The sequence below is a fragment of the Bison bison genome, unplaced genomic scaffold (assembly GCF_000754665.1).
Source record: "Bison bison bison isolate TAMUID 2011002044 unplaced genomic scaffold, Bison_UMD1.0 scf7180017864500, whole genome shotgun sequence".
Lineage (NCBI taxonomy): Eukaryota > Metazoa > Chordata > Mammalia > Artiodactyla > Bovidae > Bison > Bison bison.
This window is the reverse complement of record NW_011495059.1, coordinates 6,719,212-6,738,311: the sequence shown is the minus strand read 5'-3', so window position 1 is coordinate 6,738,311 and position 19,100 is coordinate 6,719,212. Positions and strand designations below refer to the sequence as shown.

The 19,100-nt window shown below is 43.4% G+C and overlaps 2 protein-coding genes across 3 annotated transcripts in view; one reads left to right on the top strand and one right to left on the bottom strand.

The window, feature by feature from the left end:
* MROH8 (maestro heat-like repeat family member 8) overlaps positions 1 to 10,101 on the bottom strand; it is a 43,439-nt gene extending 33,338 nt beyond the window's left edge. Inside the window, 4 exon segments of the mRNA XM_010829191.1 lie at positions 1,061 to 1,206; positions 3,477 to 3,598; positions 8,581 to 8,772; positions 8,774 to 10,101. Of these exon segments, the coding sequence (XP_010827493.1) occupies positions 1,061 to 1,206; positions 3,477 to 3,598; positions 8,581 to 8,772; positions 8,774 to 8,853 (540 nt within the window). The 5' untranslated portion in view covers positions 8,854 to 10,101.
* RPN2 (ribophorin II) overlaps positions 8,627 to 19,100 on the top strand; it is a 54,255-nt gene continuing 43,781 nt past the window's right edge. For both annotated transcript variants that reach the window (XM_010829193.1, XM_010829192.1), the window contains exons 1-2: positions 8,627 to 8,727; positions 12,673 to 12,866. In XM_010829193.1, coding sequence (XP_010827495.1) covers positions 8,715 to 8,727; positions 12,673 to 12,866 — 207 coding nt within the window. In that variant the 5' untranslated portion in view covers positions 8,627 to 8,714. The remainder of the gene's footprint in view (positions 8,728 to 12,672; positions 12,867 to 19,100) is intronic.

Here is a 19,100-nt window from a genome sequence, read left to right as displayed (position 1 = left end):
ACCCCATAGATGGCAGCCCACCAGGCTCCCCCGTCCCTGGGATTCTCCAGGCAAGAACACTGGAGTGGGTTGCCATTTCCTTCTCCAATGCATGAAAGTGAAAAGTGAAAGTGAAGTTGCTCAGTCGTGTCCGACTCTTCGCAACCCCATGGACTGCAGCCTACCAGGCTCCTCCATTCACGGGATTTTCCAGGCAAGAGTACTGGAGTGGGGTGCCATTGCCTTCTCTGTAGAAGGAGAACTAAGATAACTTAAATCTTGAGAGGATTAGGGAAGATTAACCTATACCTTTTATTACAGTTTTCTTTGTTTTTATACGAAATTTAAAATTACTATAAACATAAAAATAATGTAGAAGAATATGTAAATATATTTATTATAAATACAAAAAATAAATGTAAAAGTATTGTGGATAAAGAATGCCACCTGCCATCTGAGTGAACAAACGGTGCTGTGCCTGTCAAGCCATCAGCCATTGGAGCTGCTCCGTACCTTCTCACACGCACTAAAATGATTAATTGGAAATGTCTGCTTTTGTAATTAGCAGTCCATCTTTTGGTGCTTTCACTACATAGTTTTTTTTCCCCATCAAAACTCCTTTTTATCCTGACTCCTCTCTTACCAACAGTCCCTCAGAGCTATCTGAAAGACTGTCATTCCAGTCCTTAGTGTTAGCCACTCAGTCCTATCCGACTCTTTGTGAGCCCAGGGACTGTAGCCCGCCAGGCTCCTTTGTCCATGGAATTCTCCAGGTAAGAATACTAGAGTGGGTTGCCATTCTCTTCTCTAGGGCATTTCCCAACCCAGGGATCTAACCTGGGTCTCTCACATTGCAGGCAGACTCTTTACCATCTGAGCCACCAGGGAAGCCCTTTAGTCCTTAGTAACACCTCCGAAAAAGCCGAACTCTTCATTTGCAGGTTATGCTTTTTTTTTTTTCCAGTTGACAGTATACATTTAATCAATTTTATACCCTATAGTATAAATGTTTTATATAAAAAATTTTAAGATATTTGGTAGATGAATAATTGGAATACCTTGGAAGATTGCTTGTGCGTACCTTTAGTTCACCATTAAAAAACTTCTGGATGGATTGGATCAGCTGCTCGACAACGACTTCACCGAGGGGGCCTTGGTGGGTCAGGTGTCTGGAGGTGTCTGTGACGGATTCCCTGGGGAGTCCGGGGATTTCCGAGATGTCCGAGTCTAACGCCGAAAGAAAGACATTGGATGGTGCCTCTGCACTGTGTGAAGTCACACGGTTTAGTGGGGAGGACCCCTGGACATCAAGATAGATAGGTCCTGTTCTCACCCTTCCTATTTCCTCTGCAACCCGGGACAAGTCTCTTCCCCTCCTGAGTCTGTTTTCTCAATTACAAATCCAATGTTCTCCAGTGAGTGAGTGAAGTCACTCAGTCGTGTCCGACTCTTTGTGACCCCGTGGACTGTAGCCTACCAGGCTCCTTTGTCCATGGGATTCTCCAGGCAAGAGTACTAGAGTGGGTTGCCATTTCCTTCTCCAACAGCCTCCAATGTTCTCCAAGGCCCTCCTAAACTACAAACACCTTTAAGGCTGAGCTGAGGGTTATAAGAGCATGGGTTTTTCTAAGTCTGAGACCAGTTTGAATCCTGGATCCACCACTTATTAGCTATATGACATTCATTAAATTAGTCTGTCTCTTAGAAGCTTAGATTCCTCACCAATAAAACAGGGTTATTGTTGGAGACTGAGTGAGGTAGTACATACAGAAGACTTTCTCAGTATGTGGCCCTCAGTAAGCACTTCAATGGTAGATATTCTTCTGTAAGTCCAAAAGTCTTTGAGCCTGCAGTGACTAGAGCTTAAAATATAGTGGCCTCTTGTGCTGATGATCTCTTTCCAAGTGGAGCAGGAAGCTGAGTAAGTGCTTGAGGTATCTCCTTCTTGACCTGAGATATAGTGGGTTGGCCAAAAAGCTAGTTTGGGTTTTTCCATACCATCTTATGGAAACATCTGAACGAACTTTTGGGCCAACCTAATACTTTAACAGCACAGGTTCCAGAGTCTGCCTAGGCTCATATCCTGGTTCTGCCTCTTCTAGCTTTCTGACTTTATGCAACCTTAGTTTCTCTGGGCCTATTTCTACATTTCCAAAATGGGGATGATAACAACCTTCTTTATCGAGTGACAAGGATTCTGCTGGCATCATTTTCCTGTTCATGTAGTTTTTAAGATTATAAAATACACCAATTCTGTTTAATAAACTTTGAAGGAAAAAAGGAACACTCTGATACCAATTACAGTGATTATAAAATAAATATATCATGATTAGAAATTATACAATGTGACAATGTATATCTTATAATTGAGGAAATACAATAATTTTATTGCCAGTGAGGAACATAGCATTTTCCTTTGGGCCTTCCTAGATTCGGGTCGTTTTATATCCTTGCTTCCTCCATTTCTGATACCAAATTTCTTATTCCTATTGGGTAAATAGCCTTCCTAGTTCCTCCCTAACACACCTATCAGCTGAGGGTTTCTCTACTTTTGTTCACTTAGTGGTTTCCATGACTACTGTCTTCTGTACATTTCTCCCACTTCCTGCCATGTGTCTGTCGTCCATTGGAAGCCTATGTTCCTGTTCACCTATGATCTTTGCACAGGCTTTCCTTCTGCCTGCTTGTTTCTTCTTCCTCTCCCCACCTTCCCTTCCTCTCTTTGCCTAGCTAACCCCTACTCATCCATCAGAGCTCAACTCCAGGATCCCTTTCCTGAATCCCCTTTGCCCATTTTGGCTAAGTATCCTCTGAGCTGCTAATAAACCTTTCTCTGTCTGCTCATTACTTCCTCCCCAACCCTTAATCACACACATTATACTGAGCTCCAATCATTTGTTTATAAGCACACTGTTCTATAGCTAGATCAGTGTTGAGAGAACAATAGGGCTTCAATAAATATTTGTTGAATGAATGTACAAGTGAATTAATGTAGTTCCTCAAACACACTGTAGCTGTTCAACTTTTTCATAGTGCTTACTACAATTTGTAATTACTTTGTTTGTTGTCTGTTTACTTTTTGGGGGTCATTTTCAAAAAGCACTATAATGTAAATCCTATGAGGGCAGGGATCACATTGGCCCTGTTCATTGTTGTATGCCCAGCAACTGGTCCTCAAAAAATGTTTGTAGAATAAATGAAAGATAGTTATGCTGTAACCCAATCCAGCAACCATCCACATCTACCTCTCCCTTCTCAGAATCCTTCTAGCACTTAGACTCTGTACCAGACTTTAGGATGATGTTTCAGGACCAAGTTTAGATTTCTATATACCTAGAATAATATATCATCTCATTTTGCCAATCACATTCCAAGGTCCTAAAGTCAGGGACCAAATTTGCTGTCAAAATCTAGTTGACAGCTGGTCATCCTGAAACGTCACTTGACAAGAGATTCCCTGTTCCCAGCCCCACTCCTTTATCTTTCCCCCATTTCACCTGTAAGTTCAAGGCTACTTGGTTGCTTTTTAATATCCTCTAAGTTGCCCAGCTGCAAATCCACACTTCCTGAATCACTGTCAGAAGCATAAGGCATCACTATTTCTTCTCGACCACAGATCCTAGGAATGAAGAGGGGATTGGAAAAATTAGTTTTTCAGGACGGCTTCTGTCTCATCACTCAAGTGAAAGTTTAAATGTCCCCTTCTCAGAGAGGCATTTATTGATCACCAATCTACATTAAGTAGCTTCTCCCTACCCAGTCTCATATTTATTTGTTCATTTCTTGCATAGTATTTATTACCTACAATTATCAAGTTTATGTGTGTTTGTTTACTGACCATCTCCCATCAGACTATAAACTCCACGAGGGAAGAAATCTTGTTGATGTGGTCACAGTTGTATATTTGATATGGGCAGAGTAAAGGGACAAAGTAGGTGATTAAATAGGTAATCCCACTAAGGAATCATAAGTAATGGAAAAAGTACGGGAGACCCCTAAGTTAACAGTCACTCTAGAAAGCAGGTTTACTTACGACAAAACCAAGAACAAAGCTGAGCAACAAAACTGTGCTGCAGGGAACTTTCCTGGTGGTCCAGTGGTTAAGAATCCACCTTCCAATGCAGGGGATGCAGGTTCCATCCCTGGTCTGGGAACTAAGTTCCTACACGCTGCGGGGCAACTAAGCACATGTGTTGCAACTAGAGAAGCCCTTGCAACCCAGCACGAGAAGCCCACTGACTGCAGCTAGAGGAGCCCCCATGCATAGCAACTAAAGAAAGTCCACACCCTGCATCAAAGATGCAGCATGGCAAAACAAAAAAAAACAACCACCACCAGAAACCTGTGCAATAGAAGCATGAGGTATACCCATGCACAAGAAAACAATAGGGGAATGAGACCCACATCCTGTCCAATGAGGAAAATGAGTTAATGATTCCTATTTCATGCTCCTCTGCACACACTAAAAAAGGGATAAGGTGACATACTGAAACCTGAGATGATTTACCATTTATGGTGTTCATTACCATCTTTTTGCTCATTTTCACTGTACCATGACAGTCCCAGTTTGAACATGTAGAGATGAGAAAACTCCCCCACCTGATACAGAGGAAAAGGAGGAGCTGATGATGGAAGCTCGATGTCCACTAAAGAATGAGGGAGAAGGTGGTCTTCTCCCCCTCCCCACATTTCCTTTGAGTATAAAACTATAGGGCAGTATGTTCTGAGCCCTGCACCCTCCTGCCCATCTGCTTGTAAACCTCACAAGCATCCTATTCTAATAAATCACTTCTTATCTATAACATTGCCTCTCAGTCAATTCTTTCTGTGTTGAGACATAAAGAACTGGGGCTCTTTGGAGCCCCTGAAACATATTTCTGTGGTTTCATCCTCAGTACCTAACACATTGTCAGCCTCATGAGAAGTGAATGGATAGGTAAAAGATACTACTCCACTGATAAAAGAGACTGAGGCAGAACACTGCCCCTCTTTCAGCCCCCTTTACCCTTTCATACTTTTTCTTATCTCACAGTATCATCTATCATTCACTTATTAATGATATTGTATCATCATTATCCTTCTACTAAAATGTCTTGAATATTCATTGGAAGGACCAATGCTGAAGCTCCAATACTTTGGCCACCTGATGCGAAGAACTAACTCACTGGAAAAGACCCTGATGCTGGGAAAGATTGAAGGCAAAAGGAGCAGGAGGCGGAAGAGGGTGAGATGGTTAGATAGCATCACTGACTCAATGGAAATGAATTTAAGCAAAGTCCAGGAGATAATAGAGGACAGGGGAGCCTGGCGTGCTGAAGTCCAAGGGGCTGAAAAGAGTGGGACATGACTTCAGTTCAGTTCAGTTCAGTCACTCAGTCTGACTCTTTTCGACCCCATGAATCGCAGCACGCCAGGCCTCCCTGTCCATCACCAACTCCCGGAGTTCACTCAGACTCACGTCCATTGAGTCAGTGATGCCATCCAGCCATCTCATCCTCTGTCGTCCCCTTCTCCTCCTGCCCCTAATCCCTCCCGGCATCAGAGTCTTTTCCAATGAGTCAACTCTTCGCATGAGGTGGCCAAAGTACTGGAGTTTCAGCTTTAGCATCATTCCTTCCGAAGAAATCCCAGGGCTGATCTCCTTCAGAATGGACTGGTTGGATCTCCTTGCAGTCCAAGGGACTCTAACAACAATAAACATGTAACTGAAACTTTAAAAGTGACTTATTTTCTGAATTAGATAATAATTTTCAAACACAACACAAATATTTTCAAGTTTCTGTGCTATTTATAATGTAAAATCTACAGATGAGACATATTTTTAAGTTTAATCTCGATTAACATTATCTCCAACATTAAATTTACTCAATAACAAAGCAATAAGTTAAGCCCTGGTTTGTAGCATTTGCTGACTCTATGGTACAAATATTCCATTTGCAGCCAAATCAAGCTACCAATGTTACTGGAAAGAGATGTGTAGTAGCACAGCATGATATAATATTTCCACCATTCATATACAGTAGATACAAGCTACCACAAAAGCACAGACAATGGTAAAATAAAGGAAAATAATTAGGAAATGATGAATTTTGTTTTTAATATACTTTATTTCATTTTAAATATATATAATTTAATTCTTCTAATATTTAACAACCAATTTGCAAAATTCCCCTCACTTATATATTTTTTACTTAGGTGGCTTCCCTGGTGGCTCAGTGGGTAAAGTGTCTGCCTACAATGCGGGAGACCCGGGTTTGATCCTTGGGTTGGGAAGATTCCCTGGAGAAGGAAATGGCAACCCACTCCAGTACTCTTGCCTGGAAAATCCCATGGACTGAGAAGCCTGGTAGGCTACAGTCCATGGGGTCGCAAAGAGTCGGACATGACTGAGCGACTTTCCCTTCCCTTCATAGTTGATTTAGGGAGAAGGCAATGGCAACCCACTCCAGTACTCTTGCCTGGAAAATCCTGTGGGTGGAGGAGCCTGGTAGGCTGCAGTCCATGGGGTTGCACAGAGTCGCACACGACTGAAGCGACTTAGCAACAGCTGCAGCATAGTTGATTTATGGGCTTCCCAGGTGGCACTAGTAGTAAAGAACACATCTTGACAATGCAGGAGGCATAAGAACCTCAGGTTCCATCCCTGGGTCAGGAAGATCCCCTGGAGGAGGGCATGGCAACCCACTCCAGTATTCTACCCTGGAGGGTCCCATGGACAGAAAAGCCTGGACAGCTACCGTCAATGGGGTCACAAAGAGTTGGACATGACTGAAGCAACTTAGCATGTATGCACATATAGTTGATTTACAATGCTGCGTTAGTTTCTGGTGTACACCAACGTGAGAGAATATATAGATATATACAGAAAATATACTTTTTCTCATTCTTTTTCATTGGTTTACTATAGGATACTGAATACAGTTCCCTGTGCTATACAGTAGGACTTTTCAGTTCAGTTCAGTCGCTCTGTCGAGTTCTACTCTTTGCAACCCCATGGACTGCAGCACACCAGGCTACTCTGTCCATCACCAACTCCTGGAGCTTGCTCAAACTCATGTCTATCGAGTCAGTGATGCCATCTAACCATCTCATCCTCTGCTGTCCCCTTCTCCTCCTGTCTTCAATCCTTCCCAGCATCAGGGTCTTTTCCAATGAGTCAATTCTTGGCAGCAGGTGGCCAAAGTATTGGAGTTTCAGCTTCAGCATCAGTCCTTTCAATGAATATTCAGGACTGATTTCCTTTAGGATTGACTGGTTTGCTCTCCTTGCAGTCAGTCCAAGGGACTCTGAAGAGTCTTCTCCAACACCATAGTTCAAAAACATTAATTCTTCAGTGCTCAGCTTTCTTTATAGTCCAACTCTCACATCCATACACGACTACTGGAAAAACCATAGCTTTGACTAGACAATTTGACTATTTCAAATTTGGCAATTTAAAAAAAGGCACCAGAGATCCAATTGCCAACATCCCAGTAGGACTTTGAGGTTTATCAAAATTTCTGAGAAAATTAACAGTTGACTCTCACAAGCCAGTTTGAGGCTTCAGCACACCACTGGTTGTCTTAGTATTGAGTTGGAGGAGTTCTTTATATATTCTAGATCAGTGCTGTCCATTAGAATATTCTGTGACAATGGAAATGTTCTATATGCTCTATAATTGTGCGCAGTTCAGTATCATCTCCCCCAGCCACATTGGGCCACTGAATGTTTGAAATATGGCTAATACAAATGACAAACTGAATTTTTAATTTTAATTAAATTCAAATTAAAATATCCACATATTTAATGGCTAGTATACCATACAGTAGCACACGACCAAACAGAGAAAGAACTGACTCTTCCTTGTTTGGGACAGTAATAGACGGTAATATCCAGGACACTAATGATTGTAAAAGTTATATCGCATTGTGAACACTTTGTGTTCGTAACAGTTAAAAGCGGATTATAGTCAGACTGTCCTGGTTAACATTTTTAAATTTTCTTCTCTATAAAATGGAAATATTAATAGTACATATCTCACAGACTGGGGATGAGCAGTGAATGAAACAAAGTATATGGAGCGTTTAGTACGCTGTCTGGCTATCCCGTAAACGTTGAATAATCTGAGTTACCTAATTAATAAATTCTTAGACGAGTCACTTCCATTGGGATTTATATTCTCCTCACACAAAAGTATGCAGATCGGTTTAAAAGTAACTTATAAGTCAGTTACTAACAACCGAAACAATCTTCAGGGAAAGCTGCTATAATTTTCTTATTAAAAAAAAAAAAAACAAACCCGCAAACCGCTCAAATGTTGCCGGCCCTTTTCCACCGGACCCTTTCCATTCCTTTAAAATCGGCCGGGTTGCAGAGAGACGACTGAGTGACACTGCGACCGACCAATCACAGGAGGCCCCGTCTCGGGCCCACCCCTGAGGCCTTGTCCAACCGCCTGCCGGTGCCTTCCGGAATGGGACCGTTGCAAGGAGGTCGGTTCCAAGTGGGCCGGGGCGCGGGGGGGAGGAAGCGGACCTGTACGCGCGGGCCGTGGCGCACTGCGCGCTCAACACTGTGCAGCTGGTGAGCGCCGCCCTGCCCAGCGGAACGGCGGGGTCTGACCTGTGCCTGGAGCCCATCCCAGCACACGGGGTCTGCCGCGAGTCCCCGGCGTCCCCTCCGGAGCCCTTTTGGAGCCACCTTCTCGAGCGGAAGTCCGCCTGCGGCTCGGGCCCTGGTGGGACCTGCTCGGAGGAATGGCGCTGCCGGGTGAGGCGTTGCGCAGGGCTCGACAAGGGGGTCCCGCGGCCCACACGCCGTCACCCGCGAGGGGCTAGTCCTGGCCATTCGGGGGCCGGCCAGGAGGGGTCCTCTTCCCCTGCGGGACAGGGGCATGAGCTCGGGCTCTTTGGGGGTCCGGCGCCTGAGGGGGGGCTGGCCAGCAGTTGGGACTGCGGGCGAGTGGAGGAGAGGGTGGCGGTCGGTACGGCGCGGGCTACGGGTCCCCCCGAGACCCAGTCGGGAACCGCAGCCGCGGAAACCCGCGGTCTGGCTTCACCCATTCATTTGACTTGCGCTGGCTTCCGGGCCAGGTGGCCTAAGAGTGAGCTTTTGGCTAAATCGTCCTTTGGACCATAGTTTCCTGTTCAGTGAAAGGGGTTAGAAAATCACACCTCTTTGAGAGCTTACGAGCGTGAGTTCTGAAGTTAAGATGTCTCCGGGTACAAACTTGCAGTCTGCCACGTTTTCGTAAAGTGACCCTGTGCAAGTTACTTAACTCCTCTGCACCTCAGTTTCTCATCTGTTAAATAGGTTAGTCTCGTAAATTACAATGGGAGTTAAATGAGACCATCTCCCTGCATAGTGTAGAACAGTGCGCGGCAATCAGTAAGCACTCAGTAAACTGAACTATATTGCCAGGTATTGAGAGGACACTGCAGGATGCAACCTCGTGTAGTCTCACAGCAACTTGGGAAATGTGTACTATTTTATTATTTCCACTTGACAGACGGACTCTCAGAGAAGACAGGTAACTTGCCCAAGGTAACAATGAATAAATCTGTGGGCTCACTGCTCCATTATTTGACAGGTTGAAGATATGAGTTCCTGCAGTTTGATTCTCAACTAGTTAACCTGTCTTAGGGCAGGTAACTATTTCTGAGACTCAGTTTCTTTGTCTGTAAAGTGCACAGACTAGGGTATTGTGAGGATTTAATGACTAAAGGCACACAGAGTTCTTTTGTATTGTGTGGGCATACCAGGCACGTGTTAAGTGCTCAGATTACAGTCCCCAAAGATGTAATATCATTAATATCGTTGATATGAGGTGGGAATATCAGGACACTAGCACAAGTGCTGTGTTAGAGGAACTTGCAGTCTAGCTGGGAAAATGCTGGTCATAGTTTCTAGATCTTAATGTACTGAGTACATGCATGTATTCAAGGCACTGGGTCAGCATTAGTATCTGGATCCCTCTTTTACATCTTTACACGTATCAGCAATTCTAATTGAGTTCTAGCCAACTGGTCTCCTGGTTTAGACCACCACCATCTTTTTTCTTGAGGTATGGCTGTGGTCTCCTGACTGGTGTCTCTTTTTCTATCCTTATGCTATGCTAAGTCACTTCAGTCGTGTCTGACTCTGTGCGACCCCATAGACGGCAGCCCACCAGGCTCCCGCGTCCCAGGGATTCTCCAGGCAAGAACACTGGAGTGGGTTGCCATTTCCTTCTCCAGTGCATGAAAGTGAAAAGTAAAAGTGAAGTCACTCAGTCGTGTCCAACTCTTAGCGACCCCATGGATTGCAGCCTAACAGGCTCCTCCGTCCATGGGATTTTCCAAGCAAGAGTACTGGAGTGGGGTGCCATTGCCTTCTCCGGTTCTATCCTTGCTCCTCTGTAATCTCAGCACAGTATTGTTTGTTCTCAACACAAAGTTCCTGTTAAAATGTAAAACAGATCACTCCTCTGCTCAAAATTTTCTCAATAAAAGCCAGAGTGCCCATAGGGTCGTCCGGGTTTGACCTTTGCCGTGTCTGTCACCTTGTCCTACTTCTCACCCCTTGCTTAATCCTCTCCAGCCATGTCCTCCTGGCTAGTGCAGACGGGTCTCTGTACTTGCTTTTCTTCTTGGGATAGTTTCCCTCTGGATATCTTCATGACTTTCTCCCTCTTTTCCCTCAGGTTTATACATAATATCTCTATTTCTTAGTTAGGCCTTCAGAGGCTGCCATGTTTAAAGTTGCAGCTCTTCCCAGATATCCCTTATGTTCTTTATTTTTCTCCACAGCACTTTTCACCTTCTAAGATGATGAATAATGTTTCTTAGTTTTTTTGTGTCATGTCTTTTCCCACTAGAGTGTAAGTTCCATGAGGTTAGGGGTTTTTGTTCTGTTTCATGTTGTATTAACACCAAAGATAGTTCTTGGTACATAGTAGTTATTCAGAAACATTTGATGAATGATGATCCACATTACAGATCTCTTTCTAGTTTTTTTAAAGAGCTTTCACATTCTTTAGGTTATTTAATACACACCAGGGCTTAAGTAGCACGAACACTCATATCCCTAATGTAGGCATCCCTTCATCAACATTCTCCCAAAAATAGTGGAGTGAGAACTCTAGATGGACCTGGATATAAGTCCAAGATTGGCTGTGTCTAAAGGCTGTTCTGGTTGTCTTTCTTATTTGTAAAATACCTTTCTTAAGGGGTTCTAGTTCAAACTGAAGTAGACGATATAGGCAAAGGGGAATTAATTATAAATGTTAACCTTGTGATTATTGTTACTTGGAAGGCAGACTGTTCATGAAGCTGCCTGTTTGAAAGGATTTTATTCCAATGAAAAGTAGAAATGTTCGACTCCTGGCATTTCCCTCTGTCCCCTGGGGCATAATAGATGAGGACTGATTTTTTTTTTCCCATTTATTCAGCAAATATTAGTTCAGTACTACCATGTGCAAGGCTTGGAAATACTGGGATGAATAAAAGCAACAGCCTATCCTCGTGGAGCTTATAGTTTAGCAGAGGAATCAGACATTACTAAATTTAGTTGTAAAAAATACTACATAGAATTGTAAGTTGCTTTGAGAAATATAGAAACAACAACAATAATGTAAAAGAAGGAGTAGTAACCCTTATTTATATACATGCCACTATATATACATTAGATATATACACTAGATATATACATATATGTATACACTAGATATACATTATATATATATACACTAGATATACATTATATACATGCCACTAAGATACTCTAACTTAATGCATGTAATCCTAACAACCCTGAGGTAGATACTGGTATTATCCCACTTGAGGAAACTGAGGCACAGACTGGTCACATTGTAACTGCCATGGCCACCTGGCTAAAAAGTGACAGAGCTGAGATTTAAACCTGGCCCCAGACACCTTGTGTTTCACCCTAGAACTGGGACCCCATCCAGAGGAGGGCTGCTGGGGGGCTTCTTAAGGAAGAGATGCTGCTGCTGCTATGTTGCTTCAGTCGTGTCTGACTCTGTGCAATCCCATAGATGGCAGCCCACCAGGCTCCCCCGTCCCCGGGATTCTCCATGCAAGAACACTGGAGTGGGTTGCCATTTCCTTCTCCAATGCATGAAAGTGAAAAGTCAAAGTGAAGTCGCTCAGTCGTGTCTGACTCTTAGCGACCCCATGGATTGCAGCCTACCAGGCTCCTCCGTCCATGGGATTTTCCAGGCAAGACTGCTGGAGTGGGGTGCCATTGCCTTCTCCAAAGGAAGAGATACTTGACCTGAAATCTGAAAGTTGAAATTAAGCAGGAGAAGACATGCCAAAGAGCTGGGTAGGAAAGAACACGACTCGTTAGAGGAACGGAGAGGAGGGCAGAGAGCCACAGATGAAAGAGTGGAGGAAGAGATCCCACTGGGAAACAGGCAAGGCCACGTGAGGACTCGGGTTTGGATTTGTCCTAGGAGGCATTGGAGCTACAAACATACCTGAGACAGGAATGGCATGATGAGCCCCTTGCTTTAGATGCCCAGAAGCTGCTGGGAGAACTGTCATTCAAATAGTTGAAGACTGTGCCCAGCGGTTCCCCAGGTGGAACCTCCCATCTCCTCACCCTTCCTTACATGACTTGGTTCCCAGACCTTGGTGCGCCTCATCATTGGAACTGTGTATAAAAGTTTGAATAGTGTGGAGTGTATTTATTTAACAATCATTTCCCCCTAAGGTTCAAGCACTGTCTTCCTGTTGGCCCTGACAATCATAGCCAGCACCCAGGCTTTGACGCCTACTCACTACCTCACCAAGCATGACGTGGAGAGACTGAAAGCCTCTCTGGACCGCCCTTTCACAAGTTTGGAGTCTGCTTTCTACTCCATCGTGGGACTCAGCAGCCTTGGTGCCCAGGTGCCAGATGTAAAGGTGAGATCACTTTTGCCCTGGTGGCCTCATTCCCTCACTGTCTTCCTTTTGTTTACTTCAAACCTAACTCTTGCTTATTTGAGAATACCCAAGGCTAAGCCAATATCATAACTATTTATATCAATCTGACAGATCCTCTTTTTTCTCCTGAATGACTAATGTATGTTAGTACCATGCCGGGTGTTTAGTAAAGTATAAAGAAGACCAAGTCATAAATCCTTTAGGAACTTTCTGTAGCTTTTATTGAAACTTTTACAGTGAGGCTGGGGTTTCCTGGTAGCTCAGACGGTAAAGAATTACGGAGATCGAAGTTTGATCTCTGGGTGGGGAGGATCCCCTGGAGAAAGGAATGGCAACCGACTCCGGTGTTCTTGCCTGGAGAATCCCATGGGCAGAGGAGTCTCACGGGCAACAGTCCATGGGTGGCAAAGAGTCGGAGACGACTGAGTGACTTCCATTTCATTTCACTTCACTTACAGTGAGGGTATACTTGTTAAGTGCCCCGTGTGTGTGGCTAATAAATATTAAAGGAATTCAAGATGGGGAGCATTCACTTTTATTAAACACTGACAGTTACAGCATCAGGCAATTCTGATACATTTTTTGGATCTTTGATGAGGAAAAATGCATCATGACTGAAACCTTTCCTGGATTTAGGAAAAGTCTTAAATTGTGAATTTACATTTTATTTATTACAGCAACATGGACAGCCTAGGGTAGGGAATCAGGGCCAGGTTTCTCACATAAGCCTTGTGTCTCAGTTTCCTATAGTTGTGTAACAAATTACTGTGAACTTAGGGATTTAAAACAACACTGATTTATGAATGGATAGTTCTGTAGGTCAGAAGTCCAGACAGGCTTGGCAGAGCTCTCTGCTTAGTGTCTCATAGGTCCCTTTGAAGATATTGGCCAGGCTTGGCTCTTAACCGTAGGCTCTTCAGGTTGTTGGCAGAATCCAGTTTCTTGTGGTCATGGGTCTGAGGTCCCCATTTTCTCGCTGTCAAGCCAAGGGCTGCTGTCCACTCCTCACGACCATCTCCTTTCTTTTCATCTTGCCCTGTCCCCACTTAGGTGAGTCATGGCATGTTGAGTCCTTGCTCTTCAAATCTCTCTGACCTCCTCTTCTGCTACCAGTTGGAGAAAACTCTCTGCAATTAAAAGGGCTTACCTTTTAGGTCAGGCCTACCTGGAAAATCTCTAAATTTTAAGGTCTGCTGCTTTGGGGCTGTAATTACACCTAAAAAAAATCCCTTCATAGCAATTCTTAGGTTAGTGTTCAAATATATAATCAATGGATGGAAATCTGACAATGACATCTTTAGAATGCTGCCTTTCTTATACTAGCATGGAAATGGCCCCACATTTAAATGGTTTATGACTAAAGTTTATTTTTCACTTGTATTATAATATGGCCATCAACAGTCAGCTGGGGCTTTGCTTCATATTCTTCAGGCTAAGATTTAGCCTGATGGAGTAGTCTCTTTCTGGACTGTTGTAGAGATGAAAGCATAACTTTTACAACTTCTCTTCAGAAGAGATACTTGCCACTTGTTTTTTCTTTCTCATTTCTTTGCCTAAAGCAAGTCTGGTAGCCATGCCTGGATTCAACAGATCAGGGCAATGTAATCTTCAGAGGACACTGCAATTTAGGGAGCGGTAACCCCACTCCAGTACTTTTGCCTGGAAAATCCCGTGGATGGAGGAGCCTGGTGGGCTGCAGTCCATGGGGTCGCTAGAGTCGGACACGACTGAGCGACTTCACTTTCACTTTTCACTTTCATGCATTGGAGAAGGAAATGGCAACCCACTCCAGTGTTCTTGCCTGGAGAATCTCAGGGACGGGAAGCCTGGTGGGCTGCCGTCTATCGGGTCACACAGAGTTGGACACGACTGAAGCGACTTAGCAGCAGCAACGTGTCCAGTTAGCGGCTCACTCCCTTTGCCAAGGCCTGTCTTGGCATCCTCCTGGACTCTCACATCCTTTGTATCTTTAACAGTCTCCCTCTGCCCCCATCTTTTACTTGTCAACTTGTCCTGGAGAATTTTCCACATTCTGCCTTTGATTGATTATATCCTCATGTTGTTTTTGAACATCTTTTCTTAACTCTTGGATTCTTATAAACAGATAATTCTTGAGGCTTATTTATATTCAGAGTCAGTTTGTAGGCAGTGCTGTGTACTTCCTATTAGTGGATGCATGATACCTGATTGTTTCATTTTTAGTTATGATAAAATTAGATTCACGTGTTGTAACACTAGTCTATCTCTTGTACACAGTATATAGCAGGGATTTGTTTTTTCATCTATTCTGACAATCTCAGTCTCTTAGTTGGGGATTTAGTTCATTTATATTTTTTGTAACTATGCTGTTGGATTTAAGTCTACCATTTTGTTATTTTCTATTTGTCTATCCATCCTTTCCTCTTCCTTTCCTTTCTTAGTTTGAATCTTTTTTTTAAAAATAGTTTATCTCTTTTATTGACTTTTTGCTTACTTAGCATTTTAGCAGTTGATCTAGAGATTGTAATAAACATCTTTTTTAAAAAAACTTAATATTTAATTGGCTGTACTGGGTCTTGGTTGCTGCGTGTGGGCTTTCTCTAGTTGTGGCATGTGGGGGCTACTCTAGCCTGGTGGACAGGCTTCTCGTTGTGGAGGCTTCTCTTACTGGTGAGCACAGGTTTCAATAGCTGCAGCTCATGGGCTCTAGGCTTAGTATTTGTGGCCTGGGCTTGGTTGTTCTGTGGCATATGGAATCTTCTGGACCAGGGATCGAACCCATGTCCCCTGCATTGGCAGGTGGATTCTCAACCACTGGACCACCAGGCAAGTCCCTGTAATATGCATCTTAACTTATTACAGTATATTTTGAATTATTTTGCTGCATCATGAGTAAGGAAAGGACCTTATAACAAAATATTTCTCTTCAAACTCCCATCATTTGTACTACTGTCATACTTCTTACTTTTTTTCAAGGATCACAGCCTTGTGCTGTCTGGTGTCTCAACATCTCATTTTGTTCAGTTTTATAGTTATATGTGGCAGTTTAATATTTTGATTCCGTCCTGGTCAAAATAGGTAGTCCCAGTTGATGTCTTGGAGTCCATTGCAATTGTTTTTTTTTTTTTTTTTTTTGATGCTTAAAATGTTCCATTTTTGCCAGTGGGCCAGAATGTTTCTGTATGTGTGTGTTTTTGTGAACTGGTAGTCTTTGAGAATTTCTGATGTCCTTGGTTTATCTTTCCTGGCTGGGACTAGAATCAGTAATTGCTACTATCTATTGAATATCTGATATATGCCAGATACACTGGACATGTTATCTTGAGTGTTGTTAATTCTCAGTTTAGTTCAGTCGCTCAGTGGTGTCCGACTCTTTGTGACCCCATGGACTGCATCACGCCAGGCCTCCCTGTCCATCACCAAGTCCTGGAGTTTACTCAAACTCATGTCCATCGAGTCAGTGATGCCATCCTACCATCTCATCCTCTGTCGTCCCTTTCTCCTCCCACCTTCAATCTTTCCCAGCGTCAGGGTCTTTTTTGGATGAGTCAGTTCTTCCCATCAGGTGGCCAAAGTATTGGAGTTTCAGCTTCACCATCAGTCCTTCCAATGAATATTCAGGACTGATTTCCTTTAGGATGGACTGGTTGGATCTCCTTGCAGTCCAAGGGACTCTCCAGAGTCTTCAACATCACACACAGTTCAAAAGCATCAATTCTTCGGTGCTCAGCTTTCTTTGTAGTCCAACTCTCACATCCATACATGACTACTGGAAAAACCATAGCCTTGACTAGACGGACCTTTGTTGGCAAAGTGATGTCTCTGTTTTTTAAGATGCTGTCTAGGTTGGTCATAACTTTTCTTCCATGGAGCAAGTGTCTTTTAATTTCTTGGCTGCAGTCACCATCTGCAGTGATTCTGGAACCCAAAAAAGTAAAGTCTGTCACTTTCCACTGTTTCTCCATCTATTTCCCATGAAGTGATTGGACCAGATGCCATGATCTTAAAGTTTTCTGAATGTTGAGTTTTAAGCCAACTTTTTCACTCTCCTCTTTCACTTTCATCAAGAGGCTCTTTAGTTCTTCTTCACTTTCTGCCATAAAGGTGGTGTCATCTGCATATCTGAGGTTATTGATATTTCTCCCGGCAATCTTGATTCCAGCTTGTGCTTCTTCCAGCCCAGCGTTTCTCATAATGTACTCTGCATAGAAGTTAAATAAGCAGGGTGACAATATACAGCCTTCACGTACTCATTTTCCTATTTGGAACCAGTCTGTTGTTCCATGTCCAGTTCTAATTGTTTCTTCCTCACCTGCATACAGAGTTCTCAAGAGGCAGGTCAGGTGGTTTGGTATTCCCATCTCTTTAAGAATTTTCCAGTTCTTAATTCCATATGGTCAGAAACATTTTCCTATAATAGAGGAGAAAACATAAGTTCAGAAAGGGTAGGAAAATTGCCCTGTGTCTGCCAACCATCATCTGAATAATGGCTCCTAGGGTCAAATCCAGCTTGAAGTCTGTTAACTGTAAATAAAAGTTTACTGGAACACAACTAGACCCATCATTTGTATATTGCTTATGGCTACTTTTACACTTTAACAGTAAAGTTGAGTAATTACTAAAGGGAGTTATCTGGCCCCCAAAGCCTATTTATTCTCTGACCCTTTGTAGAAAATTTGCTAATCCCTGCTGTATGAGAGCTGCACTTTTTCAGAAATTCAGATATCTTCCTGATAGCTATTATTTGTTCCTGCCTGGTATTTCTGTGTGTGACTGTTGAAACTAACTTTCCTCATGTTGTTGTAAACCCTCTAGGTCAAGGTACCGCCTGATAAAATTAGTTTTACTCAAAAGAAAGTGCACAAGCAGCAGAGTCGTTAGCCCAAGCTTTTGATCTTGGCTCCATCTCGGTAAAATGGGAGTTATGATGCCTTTCTCCTGGGATCATTGAAAAGATAATGTGAAATCATGTTATGCCTGATAGGTAACAGGCCCATGAAAGGCCCTTTGATTGTTAACTATTGTTATAATTAATATTTTAAAACGTTTGCTTTTATAATTTTGCTTTTGATAATTTATTCATGAGAGTTCAGACGGGGCTGGTGTAAATACTGTATGGACAGCCCATGGTGTCTGTAAAGAGCCTGGGAAGAGAGAGAGCAGTTGAGAGGCATAGAGTGGAGCAATCTTGACCAGCAGAGGTTTTGTACCATCAAGTATAGGAGAGAAAATGGGGATTATTAGGTTAATTTTACATTTTGGATTTGAATGCTGATGAGAGGTTTCTACTGATGGATTTCAAACATTTGTGGGACCATAGCATTCAGTCCAGGGGCCTCCTGGAAGAGTGGGGTGGTCTTACTCTAACTTGAGTGATATCTTTTTTTTAAAAAGATTTATTTCTATATTTTTTGGCTGTGCTGGGTCTTTGTTGCTGCATGCGGGCTTTCTCTAGCTGTGGTGTGCAGGCCTCTCGTTGCGGTGGCTTCTCTTGTGGAGCGCAGGCTGTAGGCAAGTGGGCTTCAGTAGTTGTAGTTCACGGACTCTAGAGTGCAGGCTCAGTAGTTGTGGTGCACGGGCCCAGTTGCCCTGCGGCATGTAGGATCCTTCCTCCCAGACCAGGGATTGAACCCAACAAGTCCCTGCACTGACAGGCAGATTCCTAACCACCAGACCACCAGGGAAGCCCAGAACACTACGTTTTAATCTGTCTCATGATTTGGAGCTGCATGTGGATTTAGATTGAACTCTTGCCCCTGCGGGTGTTCTCTGCTGATGTCACAAGTTCGAGTGGATGTTGGCCCAGGCTGAAGGTATAGGCTAAAGCCATCCAGACAGCTGCAGTGCACTGTGATTCGGGGGTAATTGTGTGATTCAGTTCATTTGCTTAGTCATGTCCGACTCTTTGCGATTTCATGGACTACAGCACACTAGGCTTCCCTGTCCATCACCAACTGCCAGAGCTTGCTAAAACTCAAGTCCATCGAGTCAGTGATGCCATCCAGCTGTCTCATTCTCTGTCATCCCCTTCTCCTCCTGCCTTCAATCTTTCCCAGCATCAGGGTCTTTTCAAATGAGTCAATTCTTCCCATCAGGTGGCCAAAGTATTGGAGTTTCAGCTTTAGCATTAGTCCTTCCAGTGAGTAATTCAGGACTGATTTCCTTTAGGATTGAGTGGTTTGATCTCCTTGCAGTCCAAGGGACTCTTGAGAGTCTTCTGCAACACCACAGCTA